General features: G+C 55.5%; 2 protein-coding genes and 1 long non-coding RNA gene across 6 annotated transcripts; 2 read left to right on the top strand and 1 right to left on the bottom strand.

The window, feature by feature from the left end:
* Nucleotides 1-394: 394 nt before the first annotated feature.
* LOC138818745 (uncharacterized) lies at nt 395-16,955 on the bottom strand. Its single transcript, XR_011369211.1, has 9 exons — nt 16,778-16,955; nt 16,183-16,260; nt 14,784-14,837; nt 12,037-12,230; nt 10,410-10,536; nt 9,510-9,613; nt 8,734-8,816; nt 6,115-8,363; nt 395-1,088 (listed from the first exon to the last, which is right to left on the bottom strand). It is a non-coding gene; the product is annotated as an uncharacterized lncRNA (long non-coding RNA).
* LOC138818744 (aldehyde dehydrogenase family 3 member B2-like) lies at nt 948-10,023 on the top strand. 2 transcript variants are annotated; one of them, XM_070009825.1, is made up of 10 exons: nt 948-1,021; nt 5,555-5,720; nt 6,173-6,283; nt 6,480-6,600; nt 6,739-6,824; nt 7,015-7,096; nt 7,411-7,797; nt 8,146-8,312; nt 9,159-9,258; nt 9,528-10,023. In XM_070009825.1, the coding sequence occupies exons 1-10, from the start codon at nt 984-986 to the stop codon at nt 9,710-9,712; spliced, it is 1,443 nt and encodes a 480-aa protein (XP_069865926.1). In that variant the 5' UTR covers nt 948-983; the 3' UTR covers nt 9,713-10,023. The 2 variants fall into 2 exon arrangements, with proteins under 2 accessions (XP_069865926.1, XP_069865927.1); XM_070009826.1 differs by having other exon boundaries at nt 962-1,021; nt 5,558-5,720.
* A 1,257-nt stretch (nt 16,956-18,212) lies between the features above and the next one.
* On the top strand, nt 18,213-24,481 carry Acy3 (aminoacylase 3). Of its 3 annotated transcripts, none has more exons than XM_070009588.1 (8): nt 18,213-18,234; nt 21,153-21,201; nt 21,486-21,725; nt 22,401-22,596; nt 22,811-22,901; nt 23,048-23,155; nt 23,270-23,379; nt 24,005-24,481. In XM_070009588.1, exons 1-8 carry the CDS (start codon nt 18,228-18,230, stop codon nt 24,218-24,220), a joined length of 1,017 nt encoding a protein of 338 aa, XP_069865689.1. In that variant the 5' UTR covers nt 18,213-18,227; the 3' UTR covers nt 24,221-24,481. The 3 variants fall into 3 exon arrangements, with proteins under 3 accessions (XP_069865689.1, XP_069865690.1, XP_069865691.1); XM_070009589.1 differs by lacking the exon at nt 18,213-18,234 and adding an exon at nt 20,974-21,019; XM_070009590.1 differs by lacking the exon at nt 18,213-18,234 and having other exon boundaries at nt 21,161-21,260.
* Nucleotides 24,482-25,540: the final 1,059 nt, after the last annotated feature.

Here is a 25,540-nt window from a genome sequence, read left to right as displayed (position 1 = left end):
CAAGGCTATTTCACACCCTGCATAATCTGCTAAAACACTCTCTCCAGCTCTTGGTGTGGATGGCACACTATTCTAGGCTTGGGGATAGGATGGAGGATGGATCCAGGAAGGGAAATACACACCAAAATACACACCCACAGGGGATGGGAAGGTGGCTCAGTGGTAAAGCACTTGCCTTGCATGCCTGAGGCCCTGGGTTCGATTCCCCAGCACCACATAAGCAATAAGAAAAAAGCCGGAAGTGGCGCTATGGCTCAAGTGGTAGAGCGCTAGCCTTGAGCTGAAGAGCTGAGGGATAGCGCCCAGGCCCAGAGTTCAGGCCCCATGACCGGACCCCCCCCCAAAAAAAAACACACCCACAGAACAACACTGATTTTGTACCAGGAACACAAAATCATGTCAATTACATGTTAGCATTCCCTCCTGGAAGCCCAGAAAGGTTGAGCAACTTGCCTGGGGTCACATAGTCAATTAAACAAATGAAGGAGTAATGCTCTAATCCTGGAGGGCCCCTCCTGCCCATGGAGACCCCTCCTCTGCCCCCAGGTCACGTGAGAGTGGGAAGGGCGGAACCACCCTGAGGGACGTCCTCATCCTGGCAGGGACGCAAGAGGCTGAGCACGGGCCTGTGGGGGCCAGAGTCCCGATGGTGTTCCTCTTGAACCCCGTCCATCTGGAGAGTTTCTCTTTCCCAGGTGAGTCCCTGCTGGCCCTTCCCGCACACGCCGGAGCCAGGGTGGCCAGCGCAGCCTGCGCCACCTGTTCCCAACCAGCTGGGTCAGGGAGGCGGGGCCGCCGTAGGAGGGAGGTGTGGAACTCAATCAGGAGACCTGAGCTCACCCTGCTGTGCCAGGTGCCCCGGAGCAGCCGGCATGACTCCTCCACAGGGCGTGGCCACTGGGGCCCATGAGAGCTGGGAGCCTACTGGGAAGAGAAGGAGGCCGCAGTGTGACGGGAGCGGAGTTCATGCATCTTCAGCTAGAATGTCCACCAAGGGTCCAGACTCGGCATCTTCCGTGGGGTGAGTCACAGGGTGGGGAACCGGGCTCAGAGGCCTCGGGGCAAAAGGCCTTTGGAGCAGTCAGTGCCTGGAGGAGAGGGGTGCGGGGGTCACATTAGCGGGGAAGACCAGACTGCCCAAGGGGCTGCGGCTACAGCGTGACAGCCAGACGCGTCCTGCCCCGGCTCTGCCACTTGGTCTCAGGTCAGCAGATCCTGGTCTCTTCACTTAGTGATCAGACAGATCCCAGGAAGCACCAGGAAGCCATGGCGTGCCCAGGCTCAAGGAGCAGGCAGCTGCAGACAGACGGGGGCTGGCAAGGATTGCCAGGAAAGAGGGGACTTGGTGGAGGTCAGTGTTGAGTGTGAAAGCTATAGAAAAATGCTGAGATAAGAATAAATGATAGGTGGCACACGGGCACATGGCCGCAGTGTTGGTGCCAGGAGAGGACTGCAGGGCCCACAAGGGACAGAGCCGAAGCCCCCATTCTCAACTGGCCTCTGGCCCTCGGCTCCTGCGAGCTTCCCATGGATGATGCTCCACTGGGGCCACAGACTCTGCTTTCTGTCAAACCTGTGTTCCACAGTGGATTTGTAGCCTGTGTGATCGTTTCTACCAGGCTGTCAAGCGACCCAGCTGCAGCTTGCTTCTTAAAATCTTCCCCACGGGGCCTTTGCAGGTGCTGGTCCTTTATTTACAACCCAACCCTCTGAGAGGCACCCCCCGGCCTTTTATTTCAGGGGACTGGCAGAGGGTCATCAAGCTGGCCTCTGCTGGAGCCTAAGGCATGCCAATTGTGTTCATAGTTATATTTGTGTTGGACAAGTGGCATTCCAGTCCATGTCCGTCTGTCTGTGCACCAATAATACTGTAAGATTATAACACCGGTAAGAGCTTAACAGGCTAGACTAGGTTGGGTTGAACAAGCACTTTTTCTGATGCTAAGTGAGGTAAGACAAGATTGCCTGAGGATCCTTTCTTGGAGCTTCTCTCATTAAGCAACAAGGCACACACACACGCATGCACATGTGCACATGCACACACACAGTCTTTTTCATGTAGGAGGGCTTGTCATGGTTATATGGGCAATTCAGATCTAGCCAGGGCCTGTATGATAAGCCACCAGCAGTCACCAGCTGGCCATTCAGCCTGCCAGCCCTTCAGTCCTCCAGCCTCTCATCCTGCCAGCCCTGGGTGCCAGACCCCTGCATGGGTAATAAATGAGTCAAGATAGCCTTGAAACCAGACTCCTGTAGCTCATGCCCATAATCCTAGCTACTTGGGTAGCTGAGATTGGAAGTATTGTAGCTCAAGACCAGCCTGGAGGAAAAGTTCATGAGAGCCCCATCTTGACAAAGAGCTTGACATGGTGGTGCAGTAAGTGAGACTATATGTCAAAAATAACCAGAAAGAGCCAGGTGCTGGTGGCTCGTGTCTGTAATCCTAGCTATTCAGGAGGCTGAAATCTGAGGATTGTGGTTCAAAGCCAGTATGGGCAGGAAAGTCCGTGAGACTCCTATCTCCAATAAACCACTAGGAAACCGAAAGTGGTGCTGTGGCTCAAGCGGGAGAGTGCCCACCTTGAGCTGAAGAGCACAGGGACAGCGCCCAGGCCCAGAGTTCAAGCCCCAGGACAGACCAAAAAAAAAAAAAAAAGATCTGAGGATCTCGGTTCAGAGCCAGCCCAGGTAGGACAGTCTGTGAGAATCTTATCTCCAATAAACCACTCAGAAAAATGGAAGTGGTGCTGTGGCTCAAGTGATAGAGTGCTAGCCTTGAGCTGAAGAGCTGAGGGACAGCGCCCAGGCCCAGAGTTCAAGCCCCACGACCAACAGAAAAAGAAAAAACAAAAACAAAAGCTCCTAATTAAACATACACACACAAGCTGGAAGCTGAGTGCCCAGGGCTCATGCCTATAATACTAGCTACTCAGGAGGCTGAGAATCATGGTTCCCAGACAGCTGAGGCAGGAAAGTTTCTTCTCCCCTATTAATTACCAAAACAGCCGGAAGTGGGGCTGTGGCTCAAGTGGTAGAGCGCTCACCTTAAGCTGAAGAGCACAGGGACAGCACCCAAGCCCAGAGTTCAAGCCCCATGACCACCAACAAACAAACAAACCCCAGGGCTGGGAAGGTGGCTCAGTGGTAGAGTGCTTGCCTTGCATGCATGAGGTCCTGGGTTCGATTCCTCAGCACCACATAAGCAGAAAAAGCCAGAAGTGGCACTGTGGCTCAAGTGGTAGAATGTTAGCCTTGAGCTGAAGAGCTGAGGGACAGCGCCTAGGCCCAGAGCTCAGGCCCCATGACTGGCAAAACCAACCAAACAAACAAACAAAAACAAAACAAAAAACAAATCCCAGAAAGCCAGGCACTGGTGGCTCATGCCTGTAATCCTAGCTACTTAGGAAGCTGATATCTGAGGATCACGGTTCAAAGCCAGCCCAGCCAGAAAAGTCCTTGAGACTCTTTTTTTTGGGGGGGGGTCCAGTTGTGGGGCCTGAACTCTGGGCCTGGGCGCTGTCCCTCAGCTCTTCAGCTCAAGGCTAGTGCTCTACCACTTGAGTCACAGCGCCACTTCTGGCCTTTTTTCTTTTTGCTTATGTGGTGCTGAGAATTGAACCCAGGGCCTCAGGCATGCAAGGCAAGCGCTCTACTGCTGAGCCACCTTCCCAGCCCGTCCTTGAGACGCTTATCTCCAATAAACCCTAGAAAACCAGAAGTGGCGCTGTGGCTCAAGCGGTAGAGTGCTCACCTTGAGCTGAAGAGCTGAAGGACAGCATTCAGGCCCAGAGTTCAAGCCCCACAACCCACAAAAAAAAAAAAAAATCAGGGTTAGAGGCATGATTCTCTGGTAAGAGTGCTTGCCTCACTAGACCTTAAATTCAAGTCCTAGTACTGAAAAACAACAACAATGAGAGCAGCTTGGATGAGGCGCAGGAGCTGGTGTGCCCAGATTCTCTCCCACCCCATCTGCTGTGTGGCCTTGGCCTCTGTATGTTCCCTCCGTTGTCAGACAGATACTGCTGGCTCCCAGGCTTTTTCACCAGGCATACTCCTGGGAGGGCCTGGGGTTCCCCAAGCTGCTGCCTCCAGGGGAAGGTGTCACCACACTGGGCCCAGTGTTCTGGGAGGGCTCAGGGGTCATCCTGCATCCCAGACTCTGAAGCACTCAGCTGCACAAAGGCTCCAGGGAGCAGGGCTGGTGTGCTCAGGATGTCCAGGGTGCTGGTTGGAGCTGATGTTTGGCATTTCTAATGGGAGCATCTGGGGCAGAGCCTGGGAACCAGAAGGCTGGGAAAGCTCCAGGCCAACTATGCAGCTCCTGGATTGAAGGGAAAGGAAGACTGCAGGAATGCAGCCCTGCCAGTCTCTGTCCCTGCAGGAATTCCCTGCAGGGAGTGGCTCTGTCCTCTTTGGTGGTGTCCAGTGGGTTCCTCCAGGTCTTGCTATGGGGGAGCACCCAGTTGGACAGGAGGGAACAGCCTTCACTAACACCTGCCAGCCACTATGTCCACCATCAGGATTTGGAGGGGCCATGAACATGTAGACCCCATTCCAGGAATGATAGTCAAGCTGTCATGTGAAGAGGTGTGTCTGGGAGCATGCTCCTGTCTTCCTCAGCTCTGAGCTGGGCTTTAGCTGATCAGCCTGACCCATTACTACTAGGAACATGGCAGTGACAGTTGGTTTGATGGGCCCCATCCACGGTGGACACTGCACAGCAGGGAGCTTCCTGTAGAGGGCGCTGTCTACAGTGGAGGCTGCAGAGTGGGGAGCTGCCTGTAGAGGGCGCTGTCTACAGTGGAGGCTGCAGAGTGGGGAGCTGTCTGTAGAGGGCGCTGTCTACAGTGGAGGCTGCAGAGTGGGGAGCTGCCTGTAGAGGGCGCTGTCTACAGTGGAGGCTGCAGAGTGGGGAGCTGCCTGTAGAGGGCGCTGTCTACAGTGGAGGCTGCACAGCGGGGCGCTGCCTGTAGAGGGCGTTGTCTACAGTGGAGGCTGCACAGCGGGGCGCTGCCTGTAGAGGGCGCTGTCTACAGTGGAGGCTGCAGAGTGGGGCGCTGCCTGTAGAGGGCGCTGTCTACAGTGGAGGCTGCAGAGTGGGGCGCTGCCTGTAGAGGGCGCTGTCTACAGTGAACACTGCATAGCAGGGAACTGCCCATAGAGGGCCATGTCCACAGAGAACACTGCACAGTGGGAGCTGCCTGTAGAGGGCGCTGTCTGCTTCACTGCCTCAGTGACCTGCCAAGCCCCGGGAGGCACAGGTGGCAATGTGGCTATGGCCTCCAGAGCACAGTCCCCACTCTCTTGGGGTCAGTGAGGCTCTGAGGCAGGGCTCCTGGGACATCTACATACGGACACACAGACACACCTCCATTCATCCGCACACTCAGAACACACACATGTGCAAGCATGCCCGTGCATGTGCGCACACGCGCACACACAGAGTGAACACAGGCACTCAGACGTGCACCGATGCACATGGGCTGTCACAGGTCCTGTGGTGTCTGGAGGGGTCCTCAGCAGCCCCTGACACCGTTTCCTCTGCCCCATCCAGCAGATTGGTTCCCTACGAGGACACGCTGCGGCGGCTGCGGGAGGCCTTCCGCGCGGGCCGCACACGGTCGGCCGAGTTCCGGGCTGCGCAGCTGCGGGGCCTGGGCCGCTTCCTGCAGGACCACAAGCAGCAGCTGCAGGAGGCGCTGGCCCAGGACCTGAACAAGGTGTGGATGTGGGGAAGGGGGGGGGCAGGTAAGGGTGCTGTGTCCTTCCTGGGCATCTGCTCCCCCAATGGGGGATCTTGTCCCCCACCTGACGGGCTGTGCTCAGATTTCTTCGGGTGTATTTATGCAGCAGCCCCTTTCCTGTTGTGTGACATGGACAGGGTGAGATGGACAGGTACACAGCCCCCCTGCCGGGCAGGCTTAATTGCTGTCCCCAGTCAGCAAACAGGGAAACTGAGGCACTCTGTGTGAAGTCACTTGCCCGGGCCACAACGCTAAGCACTGACAGGCTGGAATCAGAGCCCAGGCCGTCTGTGTGCCGTTCCCACAGGACCCCCATGATCTTGATAGAGACCATCCTCACATGCTTGTGCAGACCCCTTCGTGTCCTCACCAAGGCTCCGTGTCTTCCCAGCCATGCGCCTGACCTGTCCTCTCCACCTCCCCCACAGTCGGCCTTCCAATCAGACATCTCGGAGCTCATCCAGTGCCAGAACGAGGTGGATCTAGCACTCAAGAACCTGCGGGCCTGGATGAAGGATGAATACGTGGCCACCAATTTGGTGAGACCTGCTGGCTGGGTGGGGGAGATGGCAGCGGGGGGAGGAGTGGGGGGAGCGGCTAGGCCCGGGCCCTCTCTGCTCCCCACTCACCAAGTCCTCGCAGGACTGTCCAGGAGCTGGGGGCCCTGGCATGCCGGAGGGAGGGGGGACTCGGGGTGGGCCTCAGCGGCACCTCACCACGGCTCCTGCACCGCAGCTCACGAAGCTGAGCTCCGCCTTCATCCGGAAGGAACCCTTCGGGCTGGTGCTCATCATAGCCCCCTGGAACTACCCCGTGAACCTCACGCTGATGCCCCTGGTGGGGGCCCTCGCTGCGGGTGAGGAGGGGTCCCAGGCCTCCCAGGCCTAGAGCCTTCCCAAAGAGAGACGCCAGAGTCCCGCAGGCGAGGGTGCCCTGGGTGCTGACCCTTCCAGCGGTGCCCTGGCCCTCCCAGACCGCTTCCCTCTCCCCACAGGGAACTGCGTAGTGCTGAAGCCATCAGAAATGAGCAAGTGCACAGAGAAGGTGCTGTGTGAGCTGCTGCCCCAGTACCTGGACCAGGTGGGCTGCTCTGCCCATCAGTACTGAGTGTCCCCATACCTCTGTCCAGTGTGTGTGTGTGTGTGTGTGTGTATGTGTGTGCGTGTGTGTGTGTGTGTGTGTGCGTGTGCGTGTGTATGTGTGTGTGTATGTGTGTTGGGGGTCCTGCTGGTCCCGGCCTGCCCCCTGAGGCTCCCGTCCCCCCTTGCAGAGCTGCTTCGCTGTGGTGCTGGGGGGACCTCAAGAGACCTCACAGCTGCTGGAGCACCAATTTGACTACATCTTCTTCACAGGTGAGTACCTCCCCGGCCAGGGTACCGGCCCCGCAGGGCAGAGCGTGGGGAGGAGGGGGAGGGGGGAGGCCGCAGCCAAGGGCAGGGAACGTCTTGGGAAATGAAGTTGTCAGTGCCAGGGCAATCAGCCTGGGCAGGCCGGCCCAGCCTCCTGGCAATCTTGGAGATTGGATCCCGGAGGGGTCAGGATGGAGACGGATGCCAGTATGTGGAGCAAAGCAGGACCTTGGCTGGGGAATGTCTCTGTGGAAAGAGTTGGGGGGGCAATATCAGGCTTGACCAAATAAAATGGGGTCTCCTGGCCACGTCCGCAGGGAGCCCTCGCGTAGGGCGGATCGTCATGGCCGCAGCCGCCAAGCACCTGACGCCCATCACCCTGGAGCTGGGGGGCAAGAACCCCTGCTATGTGGACGACGACTGTGACCCCCAGACCGTGGCCAACCGCGTGGCCTGGTTCCGCTACTTCAACAGCGGCCAGACCTGCGTGGCCCCCGACTACGTCCTGTGCAGCCCCGAGACGCGGGAGCGGCTGCTGCCCGCCCTGCAGAGCGCCATCACCCGTTTCTATGGCGACGACCCCAAGAGCTCCCCCAACCTGGGCCGCATCATCAACCAGAAACACTTCCTGCGGCTGCAGGGGCTGCTGCGCTGTGGCCGCGTGGCCATCGGAGGCCAGAGCGACGAGAGCGATCGCTACATCGGTGAGGCCCGGCTCCCGGCCAGGCGCCCCCCCCCGCGGGGCCCCTTCACGCAAGGGCCCCGGCTGACCCCAGTGTGGGCCTCGGTGCCGCGCCCCAGTCCAGTCCGGAACACCCGCGCCCCAGACCCTGTGCTTCTGAGCCACGACTCCTCCCATCCAAACCCCGACCCCACAGCTCCAGGCGCCCAGACTGTGGCTCAAAACCCTGAGCCACCTGGTGCTGCCCCCTGAGGCCGGGACCCCAGCTGGCAGCCTGGGGTCGGGGGGTCAGGCTGCTCCTCCCTGGCGCGGACGCCCTGCCCGGGGCACAGCGCCCACAGCCTGGAGGCTGAGCCGCCCGTTTCCACAGCGCCCACGGTGCTGGTGGACGTGCAGGAGACGGAGCCCGTGATGCAGGAGGAAATCTTCGGGCCCATCCTGCCCCTGGTGACCGTGAGGAGCCTGGACGAGGCCATCGACTTCATCAACCAGCGGGAGAAGCCTCTGGCCCTGTTTGCCTTCTCCAACAGCAGCCAGGTGCGCCTGCGGGGCGGGGCGGGCGGGGCTGGTGCACTGTCAGCGCGCCGCCTGAGGGGGGCAGCAGAGGACACAGGGCTCTGGTCACTCCCAGGACTGCAGGTCCCTGCCCTCCCTCCCACCTGATGGACAGCTCCCCGGGGTCTTCTCCGCGTTCTTCCACTCTTGCTCACTCATCTGAGCCTGGCGGCCAGTGTCCCCTCCCGGAGCCTGGCTCTCAAGTCACGCAGCAGAGCTGGCAGATCCCAGGATAAAGCGCTGGGTCCCGGTTCCCATTCAGGCCCAAGGGTCGGTCTGGAAGCCTAGGCGAGCTGTGGTGTCCCCAGCCGAGGACACCCTGCGGGCACAGCAGCTGGCAGCAGAGGTGTCCGTGGTGACTCTGACCCCGTATGCCTGGGAGCTCACGGCAGCCCCAGGATACCTGGCAGAGGCCTGAGTCGGGGTGACACTTTGTGTGCGGTGCCTGGCTGGCCAGCCATCTGTCCTGACCACGTCAGCCTCCATCTGCAGGAAGAGATTCTCTGGGCATTTCCCTGAGCCATGGAAAGATTCTCCTTAGTGTCATTGGGGTGGGGAGGGACAGCACAGGTTGGCACCCACAGCATGGCCCTCCGGTTGCAGTGAGATTCCTGCACTTTCCTGCAACATCCTAACTCTCGTTCTGCTCGGGGCCTGGGCGAGCCTTCCCTGGCTGACCCTCAGGGGTATTTCCCCGGGTGCAAGGGCCGGGGCTGCTCACAGAAGGTGCTGCCATGAGAACACCGCAGATACCGTGCCCCGTGGCGCTCCCACCCCCTGCCCTCCCACCTTGGCTCTCCCCCACCCTGCCCTCCCCTCCTCCCCCAGGTAGTGAACGAGGTGATGGAACGCACCAGCAGCGGCAGCTTCGGCGGGAACGAGGGCTTCATCTACTTGACGCTGCCCTCTCTGCCGCTAGGGGGCGTGGGTGAGTCCCTGCCCTTCCCCCCTTCAGCCTCCCACCCCTGGAAGTTTGGATTTGGTACTTCAGACCTGCGACTGTCTACACTCACTGTTTAACCTTAACCCAGGCCCTGAGCCTTGCAGGGCCTCCGTTTCCCAGTCTGGAAAGTGGTTCTCAGAAGGGCCTGGCTGTCTGAACTCCCTGTGGGCTTCTGGCCCACACACAATGGCTGCTGCGGGGGCTGCCAGGGAGTGGGATGCCAGCCTCACACTCACCTCTCTGTGTCTGCACAGGCAACAGCGGGATGGGCAGGTACCACGGCAAGTTCTCCTTCGACACCTTCTCCCACCAGCGCGCCTGCCTGCTGCGCAGCCCCGGCCTGGAGAAGGTCAACGATATCCGCTACCCGCCCTATAGTCCCTGGAACCAGCAGCTGATCACCTGGGCCCTGGGCTCCCAGAGCTGCACCCTTCTGTGATGGCCCTGCAGCCCTCCTGTCTAGCCTGACTCCTTGGTCCTGCTGCTCACAGCTGCCCAGCCCCTCACCTGCCCTGGCTTGCCAAGTGCTTCTCATGTCCTCAACTGCCCTTTCAGAGCGGGTATCTGGTCCAGGATACAGAGATCTCACCTCTGGGGCCTCCAGGTGGGCAGGAACTTTGGGCGGCTGGTTTAGTTCCTTCCATATCAGACTCCCCTCTGCAGCCTCCCGGTTCTCTGCTTAGCTAGGTCTGGTGCAGACACCCCCTTTCCCGAAGATGGACACATTCTCTGTTTAAAGAGGACTCCCTTTGTCAGATCTATAAATAGGATCTCCAAACAGAGTGGTTGCTAACGGCTCTATTCACACCTGGAGGATGGGTACGATTGTCTATCCTGAGTGACCTCCTGCTCTTGATCTCAGATCTGGCTAGCTGGTGGTATCTGCCTGAAGTGTGTCATCCACTGGTGCTGTGTGTGGAGTCAGTAGGAGGGAGTGTACAATTGATTAGTCATGTCTGCTATGGGTCCAGGCAGGAGTGAGGGTACAATTGATTAGTCATGTCTGCTATGAGCCTAGGCAGGGGTAATTAATGAGGAGAATACATAAGGGAGCAAGAGAAGGGGGGGAGGTCAGGTGGTGGGTGAACAGAGGTTTAGGTGTTTGGATGAGGGATGGAGAGAGGGATAAGACTTACAAGTGGGTAGCTGTCCTGGTGTTCTGACTCTAGCAGATTTGGGAGCAATCATGGGGTCCAAGTAGGGTCCGATGTCAGATTCAGCTGCAGATGCTGGGCCCAGTGTGGTCATTGGTCACAGTCCAGACTGGTGTGTAAGAAAAATGACAACATGGAGTGAACCTCCTCTCACCACAGACCAGGCCCCCAGGCCCGCAGGCCCCCAGGAAGGAGTAGGCAGGGAGGGTCTGGCGTGAGGGAAAGAGCCACTGGCTATCGTGAGGCCGGCAGGGAGGCAGAAGGGGGAGAGAGGCCCGGCTTGGTGTGTAAACGGACTCCAGAATGCCAAGCCTGGCAGTGGGGAGGGCCGCTGCATGGTGACCAGACCTCCTACCACAGTGACAAACACACAGCCCCCAGGGACCAGCGTCCACGCCCACCCCCTCCCGCCTGCCCAGCACAGAGCCCAGGCCTTTGCGTGCCCAGTGAGCCCCTTGAAGGTACACGTGTGTCTTGCTCACACCAAGCACACTGGGGACAACAGTACCCAGCCAGAGCAAGCATCGCCCAGCGCCTGGGACGTCTGGCGGTGAACGAGTGGAGCACATGGGTGGGCGATGTGGCAGAGCGGCCGCCGTCCCGCCGCCGCTTCCTTGCCAGCCAGGCTGTGAGAGCTGAGAAGAGCCAGGCTGAGCGCCCTCACATCCAGGCCCGGCCTGGGAATGAACAATGCTGCGACGTGTGGAAGGCAGGACTTCAAAGGCTCCAGGTCAGGCCACCCCTAGCCACCACCATGGACTTCACTCCAACACACTCCCAGTGGACATCAGTGGCCCTGCCAGGACCTCTCCCTGCTCTACCACCTGGCAGTTGCTCCTCCCTCCAGGCCCCCCCCCACCCCGTGTCTGGGCCTGTTCTGTTCCCAGCATCTCCCAAATCTGGCCACTTCTCAGGGAAGGGAGGGCCACTGTCACCCGCCTGGTTCGCCCCCAGGCCTGGCCTCCGCCAGCCGCCAGCACGCCTGCCCCTTGAGGAACACAAACACGCTGGGTGCTGTGGGCACTGGCCAGGATACCTGGCTACTCGGGAGGCTTGGAGTTCCAGGTTCAAAGCTAGCGTGGGGAGAGAAGTCCATAAAACTCATCTCCAATTAAACTCCAAAAAGCCAGAAGGGGAGTGTGGCTTAAGGGGTAGAGCACCAGCTTTGGGTGAGAGGGGGAGCCCTTGAGTTCAAGCCCCAGTACCAGACAAAAAGACAGACAGAGAGACACATACATGCATACAGGCACACAGACAGACAGACACATGCATACAAGCACACACACAGAGACAGAGACAAACAGAAACACAGGAATGTAAACCTGCCCAGCACCCCAGCCCCTCAGCAGCCTCAGGACCACATGGGAGACACGGGCCTGTCCCTGCACGGCGGTCCCACCTTCCTCTCACCACGAGTGTCACACGTGTTGGCATGAGCTGTTGGGAGGGAGTCAGGCGATTGACTGCGCACACACACACACACACTCTCACACTCACTCATACCTGGAAAGTGATCCCAAGAGTCACCTGCAAGTAGCCGGCAGGTCACCCGAGGAGTGGGCAGAGGCAGCTTGCGCCCCTCCAGAGGTGTGGGAGGGAGGATACGAACCTTTTTTGTTTTTGTCGGTCGTGGAGCTTGAACTCGGCCTGGGCGCTGTCCCTCAATTCTTCAGCTCAAGGCAAGTGCTCTACCACTTGAGCCACAGCACCACTTCTGGTTTTCTGGTGACTTGTTGGAGTCTTATGGACTTTCTGCCCGGGCTGGCTTTGAACCATGATCCTCAGATCGCAGTCTCTGAGTAGCTAGGATTACAGGGGTGAGCTGCTGGTGCCCAGCCAGCCTTTGTGTGTGTGTGTGTGTGTGTGTGTGTGTGTGTGTGTGTGTGTGTGTGTGTGCATGCCTGGGTGTGTGTGCACGCACGTACCAGTTATGGGGCTTGAGCTCAGGGCTTGGGCACTGTTCCTGAGTTTTTTGAGCCACAGCACCACTTCAGCTTTTTCTGTGTATGTGGTGCTGAGGAATCGAACCCGGTGCTCACGCATGCTAGGCAAGCACTCTACCACAGAGCCACCTTCCCAGCCCTGAACAGCCATTTCTCTGAAGCTTCTTGAAGCTTGCTTGTCTGAAGCTGTTATATGGGAACTAATCAGAGGGATACAGAGAAGCCACACTTTAAGAGGCCAAATTGGGGAGTCTGTTAGCAAACAGAGTCATGAGGGTTAGGAAAGATGGAGCAGATGAAAGGAGAGCAAGGAGACAGAGACCTCAGCAGACCAGAGCAGGCTCAGTGAGGGCTGCAGACGGGCTCCAAGGAACACTGAGCAAGGTTGGAGAAACAGAGCGGGCAGAGGGAGGGCTGGAGGTGTGTATGCACGCTAGGGTGAGACTCTTAAGAATCTCTTTGTCTTGTCCTGCTGGGGATTTTTTGTCCAAACTGTCCTGTTTAGGACTTACAGTTCAAGTTGTTCCATTTGGGATTTTGTGTAGGGGCCCTGGCACTGGTAGTACTGCACTTTCAGATAAGGTCAGAGGTGAAATTCTCCTGAGAACCAGGAGGGTCTCCGGGGAGGCAGTCAGTGGGCCATGGGAACAAGGATAAGTTTGTTCAAAGTAAAAAAAGCTTTGGATAGGGAACCTCGGACTGTCACCAGATGTAGGTGAGGGTTAATAAAGTTTCCCTTTAAAACTAGGGACTATTTACTTAGAGTCCTTGACTTTGATAGCAGAAAAGAATTTCTGGTCAAGTTGTGATAGTAAGAAAACTTGGTGGAGCTTTATTGAATAAGTAAAACAAACAGGCAACCAGACCAACAGACAAAAAGCAGACAAACGCAGGGCGCCGGTGGCTCACGCCTGTAATCCTAGCTACTCAGGAGGCTGAGATCTGAGGATCACGATTCGAAGCCAGCCCAGGCAGGAAAGTCTGTGAAACTTTTGTCTCCAATAAACCACCAGAAAAACTGGAAGTGGCGCTGTAGTTCAAGTGGTAGAGCACTAGCCTTGAGCTGAAGAGCTGAGAGACAGCACTCAGGCCCAGAGTTCAAGCCCCACTACTGACCAAAAAAACCCCGACAAACAGAAAGGCAGGAGAACACTCAACAGGGGGAGAGAAAGAGGGGGAGAGAAAGAGAGAAACACACAGCTCTTTGGTGTTAGGGGTATTTATATGGTAAAGGGAGGGATCTGACTTCAAAGTTATACAAAGATAGGTGCTTTGTCTTTGCTCTATGACTCCTGGTGTTACTTTTCTGAGTTTCTGGATGTTTTGGGCACTGCCATAGAACAGATCCTTATCCTTGAGATAAGGAAGGTGCCCTGTTAATGTTGGGTAGGAGGTTGCTTAAATTTGGGGAAGCAATTTTCTCAAGAAGGCATATGCCCTGTCAGATAAGTGTTAATTCTTGGAGGAAGGAACGCATCCCTCAGGAAGGAACGCATCCTGTTGTCTCTCTTTGAAGCAAAGATGGCGCTCCTCTGTTTCTAATGATGGTGTTTCAGAGCTGCCCTCACCCGGCCACGAGTCCCCACGTTATCCTGTCCCGTGACCACGTGCCATTGTGTTGGAGGAATGTGGGGTCAAAAGTGCCATATTTAGTTCAGTGCTTGAGACTATCCAAACGGTTCTGAGACCAAATTTCCAAGCCGTTCTGATTGTCTAATCGATACTGAGGCCAAATTTTTATGCAAACGTGGAGGGGTCCCCGGGACCCAGCCATCTTACTCTCCAGGACACAAGCCACAGGGCAGTCAGCTGGAAAGATGGCTAAGCCCATGTCCTTACAAGCCAGACCCCTGGGTGACAGCGAGGAAAGGAGAGAGCCAAGAACTTGGATATGCATTCAAGGCTGTCAGGATCCTCTCCTGAGTGGCTGGGAGTCACCCAAAACCAGTCAGTTAGAGGCGGTGGTCTCTGGGACCCTCTGGGACTCTCAAGAAGAAACTGGGACCCTTACCTCGCAATGCCCAGAGGGAGGGGGTTGAATGTAGTTGATCGGGTGGCAAATGATTTCTGGTCTGGAGGCCATGAGAGGGGGGGGGCAGGGGAGGGAGCGAAGGAGAGATTTCCAGTGGTCTTACAACTGAGTTTACCATTCAAGTCAATATAGGCCTAGGTCAAGACCCAGCCTCCCTTACATGGTAGTGGGGTAGCAGGAGCAGAGGGCTCTGGGTCACACTCCAGCTGCTGTTCAGCCATAGAAAGTAGGCTTTCAGAAAGCCCCTGGGAAGGAAGGAAAAAGGAGACCAAGGAGAGAGAGAGAGAGAGAGAGAGAGAGACAGACAGACAGACAGACAGACAGACAGACAGACAGACAGACAGACATATAGTGCCTGTAGCTCAAGTGGTGAGTACTCACCTTGAGCTGAAGAGCTGAGGGACAACGCACAGGCCCAGAGTTCAAGACCCGTGACTGACCAAAAGAAAAAAAAAGAGTTAGCAGTAAGGAGATCAGGAAATATGAAGAAAGAGGAAAGTTAAAGATAGGTCTTCTGTTGGCTTCTAGTTTTCCCTTTTCTTATCTCTTGGTTCTCGAATGAAATACACAGTTTTAGACAGACAGAACAAGTAACATCTTTGACAGTGTTAAACTAACCTTTACATTTAAATTTCTAATATTTATCCCCAAATTTTAGCCAAGAGGACTAAATCCCAAACTGCCAATATATTTTTGTTAAGCCAGGTAACTCGATTACAGTATAAACAGTCTTATGCATTTTAAAATATTAGTTTTTAAAATATCAGATTTTCTAAGTTGCAAGTTAAAGAATCTTTAAAAAGCCATTTAAAACAATGTGAAGATTTTTTTTAATTTTTGGTAATGTCCAAACCTCATAACCTTTTGAATTTTAAATTTAAACTCACCCAACTGTTACAGCATGCTGACAATTCTTATCTTTGAACATGTTCACAAACCCACACAAAACACTCACACAGATCTTAATGTGCGCAAAAATCAAAATCAGTTGTACGTACATTATTTAAAGTTTTTAAACAAAAATTTAAGACTATTTCTTTTAAACTAGGTACCTTTGTTGGGCTCCATTTTCCCAGAGCTTGCTTGTTTAGCAAGGCAATTCACTAATTAGTCTTTTGAATCCCTTCTGTCAGAAGAAGGCTGGGGGTGGGAGGGATCACCTGAAACTAAACTGGCCTGATTTTTACCCAGTTTTGACAAGAGCACTTTACAAATTGTTAAGCTGTCTGGAGCAGCTGAAAGTCCAGACCAGGCTCACAACCTTTTACACCCTCGCCTCTCCTCCAGCAGCCTCCACTGGGAGAAGGTGCAGCCTGAGGCTTGTCCATGCCCTGCCTCTTGGCTGCTGTAACACAAGGGGGGGAACTTAGCAGGTCTGTGACCAAGCCCAGTGGGAGGCTGGAACTTTTATTTTCCCAGAGATGTTCAAATAAATAAATAACAAAAACACAGATAAACACGAAAACCAAGGATCCACATTTAAAACTGGTACCAATTCTAAAACAGAACTAGACAAGAACTGAAGGCTGAGTTGGGGACTAATGGGCCCCAGTTTATCTCTACCGGAACTCTGTGCTGCTCCCACTCAGCAAGCTGAATGCAGAGTCTGCTGGGTGAGCCTGCCACACTCACCCAGAACTTCCCTACCCCAGAAAACATAAACACACACACTAAAGTAAACAAGACAAACAAGTGGCCACAAAGACAAAATCAGGTCTCAGTGAATGGGGCGACATCTCACCACCATTCACTTACCAGGGGACTCAACCCCCCTACTCACCTCCGGAGGATTTTTCTTTTAGATTCCTGCAGATGTTGACCCAGGGGCCTTCCAAGGCGGAGGAGAATTCCCAGTCATCTTGGGGCAAGGGAAAAAAAAAAATCCTTAGCGGCCATCCCCTCAGACTGACAGGTTCTCCCCCATGCTCAGACCCCCTGAGCCAAGGCCCAAGGCTGAGATCTAACTGGGGCCACTTGCATGTGGTCAGTGGCAGTTTCATAATTGACAAACAAGCAAGTTACAAAAACAGAACCAGCAGTTTTTGTTTTTTGTTTTTAAACGAACTAGGACAAGGTCTCGGGGTGTCCTGGGAGTGGACTCACTTGTTGTCCCATCTCTATAGAGAATACAAAACACACACTAAAAACAAGTAACACTAAACAGAGACAGACAGAACCAGACAAACGCCGCGCGGCAGCTGCAAATGAGGAAGCAAACTACAAATGGGGAGCGGCCGGCCGCGCCTCAACTCCCCGGGACAAAGAGACACTCGGGTCTCTCCTTCCTCCAAATCACCCCAGAGGACTCCAGGGTGTGACCAGGGGTCTCAGGGCACGTCTGCCTCCTCCACTGGTCCAAATACAGTCTATCTTACCTCCTACCGGTCCTGGAATTTGGGGTATGGGGGCGCCGGTTTCCCAGCCAATGCACCAAATGAAAGACTCTAGTCCCTAGGATACTTTCATCAACGGGAGGGTGCCCCAGAAACTCAGACTCCAGGCCGGGAGATGCAACAAGCAAGAGGAGTTTATTTGACGTTTGCGCAAACGGACTCTGCCTCGGAAAGGGAGAGAGTCCCGCGCAGCGGTTACAAGCCTTTTTAAAGACAAAAACCACAAGATTAATGCATAACACAAAGCGTCCCGTGATTGGTCCAATTAAAGGTCACCATATACACCAACAATCACTTTGCCACGCGGGAAATTTAGTAACACTCTTTGTAAAATTATTGACGCAGTACAAAGGGGCGGGTGGAAGGGCTGGGGCTAATAATTGGTCAGGCTAGCGAGCTATTGTGCTCTAAATTAATTAGAGGGTACTTCTAGGGTAATTTAGGAGAAGTGGTTGCCAGATAGCCACTATATCCGATCCTGGGGGGGGGCGGGGGGAGTGGTCTGGAATGTGTCAGGTTCTTTGTCAGGTTCTCCCTGCCAGAGGGTCGTTAATTTCAAGGTCCCACTGTTAGGGGAGTTCACATCCACTAGTCCTGCCAGATGGTCGTTATCTCGGGGTCCCATTTGGGGAATTCCTGAACAGGGACTAAAAAGAAAACGTACTTGTTTGTTCTTTATTTACGACTATAGACCTTGTCCTGGGGCCAATATCTGGACTTTGAGATTTTTACCCAATTCCTTATTTCCAGGGAGGGGGTTGGTGCTAGTGCAAGCAAGTTTACAAAAGCAAAATCAGCAGTTAGCAATTGTAAAATGTAACTCTAATTTTTAATCTTTCAAAATGTTTGTTCCAAAATGGAAAAAGGGAGAAATTAAGACAAACCCCAGAATTTTCAAGTAAGTAGCAGATGGTATGAGTATGTCTTGAAAGATAGAAGGTGTGAGTAAAGTTGGTATGTAATACATTAGCTGTGATTTAGATAAGGTCAAGATTAATACAATGATGTAAAACCAGAATCTCATTCTTTATGTCCATCCACAAAAGTACTATTTAGTTTTTCAAGTTTTTAGTGAAACTTAAGTGGTAACTAAACCAAAATTCACTTGTGTTTATTTATGACAAGGCCCTTCAAATGAACACCTTTTAACTCCAATGCTATTTTTCCACTGTCTGATGTCTGTTTCCCAAGTATGTAAGCTACCTTAGATACAAAGTTGACAATGATTTCAATCTTAATTAGTATCCTTAACCACTACGATCAGTTAAAAATTAACTAGGTTGTTTAATCAGTTGCTGTTTTGTTGCCTGAACTCTGGGCCTGGGCACTGTCCCTCAGCTCTTCAGCTCAAGGCGGGTGCTCTACCACTTGAGCCACAGCACCACTTCCAGCTTTTTCTGTCTGTGTGGTGCTGAGGAATCAAACCCAGGGCATGCAAGGTAAGTACTCTACCACTGAGCCACCTTCCCAGCCCCCAGTTGCTGTTTGTTAAAACTATGGTCATGTCAACAAATTAACTATTATTAAGTTTTACCACTTAGTCCGACCCACAGTGGAATAAATAATTCCTATAAGTTTTTTACTTGTCAAACTTCTACTCTTAACCAGTTCAAGGTAAGCTCTGCCTAAAAACTATTTCTATTGATCTCCTTGTTGCTTCAGTGGGAAGTAGGGGCAATCTGAGGCTCACGGTACAAAGCCACAGTACAAAACCCCTGGGCAGAAAAGTCCTGGTAAGACTTTTATCTCCAATTAACCACTCAAAGACCAAAAGCAGCGCTGTGGCTCAAAGTGGTAGAGTGTTAGCCTTGAACAAAAGAGTTCAGGGACAGTGCCCAGACTCTGAGCAAAAGAGTTCAGGGATAGCACCCAGACCCTGAGTTCAAACCCCACGATGGACAAAAGAGATGGCTACCAGAACAAGGCATCCCAGCAATGAGCACTTAGACCCCCGGGGCCAAAGCTAGTCCTGCAGTTCATGGGAATGATGACACAGCCTAAATGCACAGATCCCCTGGGGCTAGCTTGCCTGTCTACATCTGGAAGAGACTCAAGTTCAGTGTGAAGAACTCAGTATGTCTGGACCCAGTGCCCAACCTCAGGGTCCCAAGTTCTAGAATCTACTAGGCAATGGGTAACCAGGACCCAGGGTTCACCGCCCTGTTTGGTGCAGTGGCCTCTGGACTCTCACTGGCTCCTGCCAGCAGACAGCTGGACCCCTGGGAGGGTCAGCCCTCGGGGAGGGGGGCATGGATCTCACCTGGATTTTCCTAAGGAGTCAGGCAGGGCAGCCCTGGATTTCAATTCCAGCCCTGCTTCCTACCAGAGCCTCAGTTTCCCCATCTGTAGTGGGTCTGAGACAAAGTGGATAAGGGAAAATGGAGCATAGAAAATAGACAGGAATTGAATATTTTGAAAACACATAGGCACCCCTTCTTGGAAGTTCTTTACCTCTGACCTGGCCCACTGACTCAAAAGTGGTCAGTACACCTTGTGAAAGAAGCAAGAATTATCTTGAAGAATGACATCCAATCTGAGACAAAAGCTTTTGATAAAATGATTCCTGTTGCAAGCCAGGCGCTCAAGGCTCACGCCTGTAATCCTAGCTACTCAGGAGGCTGAGATCTGAGGATCCAGGTTCAAAGCCAGTCCTGGCAGAAAAGGCTGTGAGATTCTTTTTTATTTTTTTATTTTTTTTTGTGGGGAGGGTCCGGTTGTGGGGCCTGAACTCTGGGCCCAGGCACTGTCCATCAGCTCTTCAGCTCAAGGCTAGCTATCTACCACTTGAGCCACAGCGCCACTTCCAGCTTTTTTCTTTTTTCTTATGTGGTGCTGAGGAATCGAACCCAAGGCCTCATGCATGCAAGGCAAGCGCTCTACCACTGAGCCACCTTCCCAGTCCCAGGCTGTGAGATTCTTATCTCCAATAAAGCACTCAGAAAACTGGAAGTGGTGCAGTAACTCAAGTGGTAGAGTGCTAGCCTTGAGCTGAAGAGCTGAGGGACAGCGCCCAGGCCCAGAGTTCAAGCCCCACGACCAAAAAAAAAAAAAAAAGATTCCTGTTGGTCAGGAAGGAGAGGAGGCTGGAGGGAGCATCTGAGGAAATGCAACATTTGTTTAAAGTGATGCTCAAGCCAGGTACTCATGCCTGTAATCCCAGCTACTCAGAAGGCTGAGATATGAGGAAAGCCCAGCAGGAAAGCCCGTGGGACTCTTTTTTTTTTTTTTTTTTTTTTGGTCGGTCGTGGGGCTTGCACTCTGGGCCTGGGCGCTGTCCCTCAGCTCTTCAGCTCAAGGCGAGCGCTCTACCACTTGAGCTACAGCGCCACTCCGTGGGACTCTTTCTCCAATTAACCACCATAAAGCCAGAAGTGGAGCTGTGGTTCAAGTGGTAGAGCACCAGTCCTTTTTTTTTTTGCCAGTCCTGGGGCTTGAACTCAGGATCTGGGCACTGTCCTTGACCTTCTTTTGCTCAAAGATAGTACCTTACCATCTGAGCCACAGCCCCACTTCTGTATAAGATACTTAGGAATCGAACCCCGGGGCTTCATGTATGTTAGGCAAGCACTCTACCACTAAGCCACCTTCCCAGCCCAGCACAGTCTTTATTGTAACAATAGCATGAACTTGGAGCCCAAGGGCCAGGAAGAAGCCTCCGTGGAGCCTGTGGAAAACTGGGACAGGAGTGAAGCATGATTGGAGCTTTTGTTGCAAACATTCTGGGTTTTTTTCTTTTTTAAATTTTACACCAGTGCTGGGGTTTGAACTTAGAGCCCCACGCTCTCTCTGGCTCTTTTCACTCAAGGCTGGTGCTCTACCACTTGAGCTGTCCCTCCATTTCCAGATTAGTTGGAGATAGGAGTCTCATGAACTTTTCTGCCTGGACTGGCTTTGACCCTTGATCTTCAGATCTCAGCCTCCTGTGTAACTACGATTATAGGCATGAGCCACATTAAAATGGACCTTTGCTTTAAGTGTGCTTGGCTGTTGGGAGCCGGGCTTAGGCATTCTCCAGCAGAGGAGCAGGGGGACCGGGAGGGGATAGAAGCGAGAATGGAAACCTGCCCACAGTAACTGTGGTACTCAGAGCTGGGTGGGTGGAGCCTGGCGCTGTGACCTTTGCCTCCATGGGCGGTTCCCTTCCCTCTGCCGCCAGCTCTGGACCCATAAAATGCGGCCTACGCTGCAGTCCTGGCCCAGGGAAGCCCAGGCCTACATCCACAGGTACGTTGTCCAAAGATGGCACAGCGGCTCTGAGGAGCCATAGGCTGGACAGGGGGAACACAGGCCTCCTGCTTTGGGGGTGCACCTGGGCAAGTCTAACCCTGAATGTCTGCGCCCCTCTTTTTTGGCACAGGAGAGAGAAGCATCCCTCTGAAAGGAGTAAGGAAAGCCAGATCTTTACAGTAAGTTAGAGGGCAGAGCTTGGCCTATGGAAGCTTCTAGAAGAGGCCTCAGGCACCAGGTGGGACAAATGCATGGGGACTTCTGAGCACAAGGGTGGGACACAGCTGGAAGCATTCCCTGGTTCCACACGTGCCCGTCCTGCCAGCTTGGACTCCTCAGCCCTCCTCCCCGCCCTCCCCCCCCGACCCCCCTTCCCAGCGCACCACCATCGGGCTCTGAGCACCGAGCCCTGAGTCTGTGCCAGGCTCCGCGTGTGCCCAACCACCCGCTGTCCACCTCGCAGGGCGATGTCCTGGCTGCCTGCGCCCCAGGAGCCCCTGCTCCGCGTGGCTGTGACTGGGGGCACCCACGGCGATGAGCTGTGTGGCGTGTTCCTGGCCCGGCACTGGCTGCGGTGCCCCGAGGAGCTGAAGCGACCCAGCTTCTCCGCCATCCCCATCCTCGCCAACCCCGAGGCCTCAGCCATCTGCCGCCGCTATGTGCACAAAGACCTCAACCGCAGCTTCACCAGCACCTTCCTCAAGTGAGTGCCCGGTGGGGGGGGGGGACCCCACCCCAACCTCCCCTGAACTCACACCTCGGCCCACACCGCCCAGTTCTCCCTCTCAGGTTAGAGAAGTCCAGACCAATGTCACCTCTTCCAAGAAGGCTTTCCGGACTACATGCTGGGCCAGGCCCCTCCATTGTCCCCAGACGCAGTTTCCCTCAGATCAGCCTCGCAAACTGTTTCCCTGTCCTGTGAATGGGGAATAAGACTGAGGCATAGCTTCCGTTGATTGGGAACGGGGGAACTCAGCCATCAAATACCAGGAGACAAAGCTGGGGGTGGAAGGCTACAGACCATCCTACCCAGCTAGGTGCAGTCAGGGAGGCTTTCCTGGAGGAGGCAGTGCCTCAGCCAAGCCCAGAAGCGAGAAGTTAGCCCAGGTGAGAAAAGATTTCCAGTGGAGGACTTGGAGAGGGCAGAGGCCGCCAGACCAACACGGAGCCTGGGAAGTGTGGGGCGGGACAGCCAGGAGAGGGCTGGCTAGCCGCCAGCCACTGAGCCTGAACTTTCGGGGAGCCAATGATGGCTGTGAGCCGGGAGAGGCAGCTGCACTGAGTTGGGGGACAGGTGGGTCCTGCCAGCAGCCTGAGGCTTCCCATCCCCCAGTTAAACTAGTGAAGACTGACCCTCTTGGGCGCCCGCCCCCCCCAGCTCCAAGGCCACCCCGGATGAGCCATATGAGGTGACAAGGGCCCGAGAGCTGAACCAGCAGTTGGGGCCCAAAGCCTCGGGCCAGGCCTTCGACTTCACCCTGGACCTGCACAACACCACCGCCAACATGGGAGCCTGCATCATAACGAAGGCCAACTGCAGCGTCTTTGCCATGCACATGTGCCGCTACCTGCAGGTAGCCCCTCCCCGGCTCAGGGTCCTCGGAGGGCAGGGAGAGCGAGGAGAGGGGCGGAGCCTGCAGGACAGGGGCAGCCCCTGAGCAGCCTCTGCCTGGCCTGGGGCCCGTCACTCCGGCCCAAGTCCCCTTAACAGAGGAAACAGTCTCTTTCCTGCCTCAGTCTCCCCTCCCAAGTAGGCTTGAGGCCTTCACCTGTCTCTCTTGCTCCCAGCTACGGAGCCTGGAGCTGCCTTGCCGGGTTTTTCTGCTCCAGCCTTCTGGGGAGACCTTCAATCTGGACTCAGTGGCTAAGATTGGAATGGGTGGGTGTGCAGAGTGGGTGGGGCCTGGGGGCGGGGCCTGGAGAGGAGGTGGTGGGGCAGGGCAAGGCCTCCCAGGGCCCAGGACGGAAGCCTGGGGCCTGCACCAAGCTAGGTCTCCTGACTGACTGCTCCCCTCCTGTCCCCAGCTCTGGAGCTGGGCCCCCAGCCTCATGGCGTGCTGAGGGCAGACAGATTCTCTCAGATGAGAGCCCTGGTGGCTGCCAGTCTGGACTTCATCCAACTCTTCAACCAAGGTGAGATCTCTGGAGGCATTTGCTGGAAACTGAGATCTGGGGGTAAGGGTAGGCTCCTGGAGTTCTGGAGTGAAAGGCCCTTCTCCCCGCCATACCCCCCTCCCCCTGTCACAGGCACTGCCTTTCCTGCCTTTGAAATGGAAGTCTACAAGAATTTTGGTGAGGAGGACTTCCCTCGCACTGAGGCTGGGGACTTAGCTGGCATGGTGCACCCCCAGTTGCAGGTCAGTGCTGGGCAGGGGAGCCTGCTGGTCCAGAGTTTGGGGTTGTCACAGAAAACAAGCCCCTGGGGAGGGGTTCCCAGCACAGTGGGGCTCCAGAGGTCCTCAGAGCCCAGGAAGAGGCCAGGGCCTCCTGCAGAATGCAGGAGAATGGATGGGGAGATGGCACGACACAATTCAAACGGGTCCATGAACATCCCCAGGCCTAAGATTGTCAGAGGGGTGGGTGGCGGGGAGGAAGCAGCAGCCTGGCACCTGCTGCTCTGCCTGCTGCCACGGGGGGCGCTGTGGAACAGGATCCTGTGCAGTCCCCTGGCTTTGTTCCCTGAAGCCATCTTTCAAGGGGTTAGATAGGTTATCTTGTAGCCAGGTATAAGGATATTTTGGGTCAGGGAACCCCTCAGGGGCAGGGAGCACCCATCCTTTCAGGGCCTTAAGCCAGCTCTGCCCATCTGCTTCACCAATGTTAAGTGACAACAGTTCAGATGGATTGAGAGAGGCAGAGTAGGCTGGCAAGGCTGGATGGAAGGGAGCATCTTTTGGGGGGACGGGTATCAGTAAAAGTTTCCCTGCTTCCCTGGGTACAAACAATGGTCACCCAGCAACCTTTAACCTTGGCTTCTCCCAGGACCGAGACTTTGAGCCGCTCCAGCCCGGTGCACCCATCTTTCAGTTGTTCAGTGGGGAGGATGTGCTGTACCAGGGAGACCGTACTATGTACCCCATATTTATCAACGAGGCCGCCTACTATAAGACACACAAAGCCTTTATAAAGACTGAGAAAATCATGACCTCTGTGCCCGCCCTGCCACCCCTGCCCTCTGCCCTCACCCATTCTCTCTAACCCAACCCATACCAGGCACAGCTCAAAGGCAGAGCCCCCCGCCCCTCCCCCCATGCGATGGCCAGAGAGCCAGGATTGCTGTCCACTGTCCTGTGCGTGCCCGGAGGAAGGGAGGGCTGACCACAGGATCTGGGATAGGTCTAGAACTGTTGTGTGTGTGAGGAAGACCTGGAGAGGGGGGCTCACAATCCTGAGGAAACCCGAGTCCCCCTGTAGTCCTGGACCTGGAGGGGGACAAATAAAGGCACATGTGTGTGCGCACATGTGTGTATGTGTGTGTGTGTGTGTGTGAGCATCCACGTCCTGGCACCTGGCACCCTTGAGACTCTGCATGCAGCGGGGCTCACGGGCCACGCGTGTATTCTGGGTGTGCTGCACCCTCAGAGCAGCTGTCTGCTGCAGAGGTGCGGAGGGGAGGGGGCCTTGGGGCAGGGCAGGGAGAAGTCCTCACAGGACGCAGAGAAGCCGGGGCTCTCCTCTACCCCCTCCGCCATCCCCTGGTTCCTCACAATGGTGTTGGGGGAGGGAGCTGGTGCAGGGTCCAGGGCCCGCAGCCCCTCTGTTCTGTAGGTACCCGGATAGGCTAGGTGGGGTCTGTGGCCGGGCCCCCTCTGGCCATGCCTCCCTAATGCAAGCAAAGCAGGGCTTGGCTGGACTGTCCAGCGTCTGGAGCCCAGCGCTGGGTCCTCTCATAGTCTCTCGCTCCCCGGCCTCTGCAGCCCCCCTGCCTGGCCCATCCATCTCCCCGCGGCCACGGCTGCCATGCCAGGGTATTGAGCGGGAGATGAGAAGGTGTGAAGGAAACAGGGGCACCAGGGACGGGCTGGCAGTCAAGATGGATGAGGGAGCAGAGGGGGGCAGTGGGCGCCTCGGGCTGGAAGGGCCGGCCGGGCGGGAGGGCGTGCCTGGCTGCGTGCACGCATGCGCGGCTGAGGCGCCCTGTCTGTGTCCACGCACACAGTGGGAGCCAGCAGGCCTTGGAGGGCACAGGTGGGCACGGGCGGGTGCTCATGGGATGGCAGGGGAGAGCCCCACCCTTCAGATCAAAGGCACACATGTCTGGAGCTCACAGAGCCCCAGTGTCCGGGCCAACGGGGACCCCAAGCCATTCATCTTCTCTCCTACTCCCCCCTCCCCACCAGAAGCCTGGGACAGGGTGGAGTGGCCTCGTGACACAGGAGGCCCTGGGAAATTCTGGGACACGGCCCCAGAGGTGACAGCATGGCCTCCAATGGCAGGGCTCGTTCCCACCCTCTGGCTGGGTCAGAGCCAGCCTGCACTCCAAAGGGGCGGGAGGAGCACGAGGGGTGGGAGGAGAGC

This window comes from Dipodomys merriami, unplaced genomic scaffold (assembly GCF_024711535.1).
Source record: "Dipodomys merriami isolate MVZ:Mamm:240054 unplaced genomic scaffold, mDipMer1.0.p SCAF_78, whole genome shotgun sequence".
Classification (NCBI taxonomy): Eukaryota; Metazoa; Chordata; class Mammalia; order Rodentia; family Heteromyidae; genus Dipodomys; species Dipodomys merriami.
Note: the sequence above shows the minus strand (reverse complement) of the source record. Positions and strands in the feature narration are given on the sequence as shown.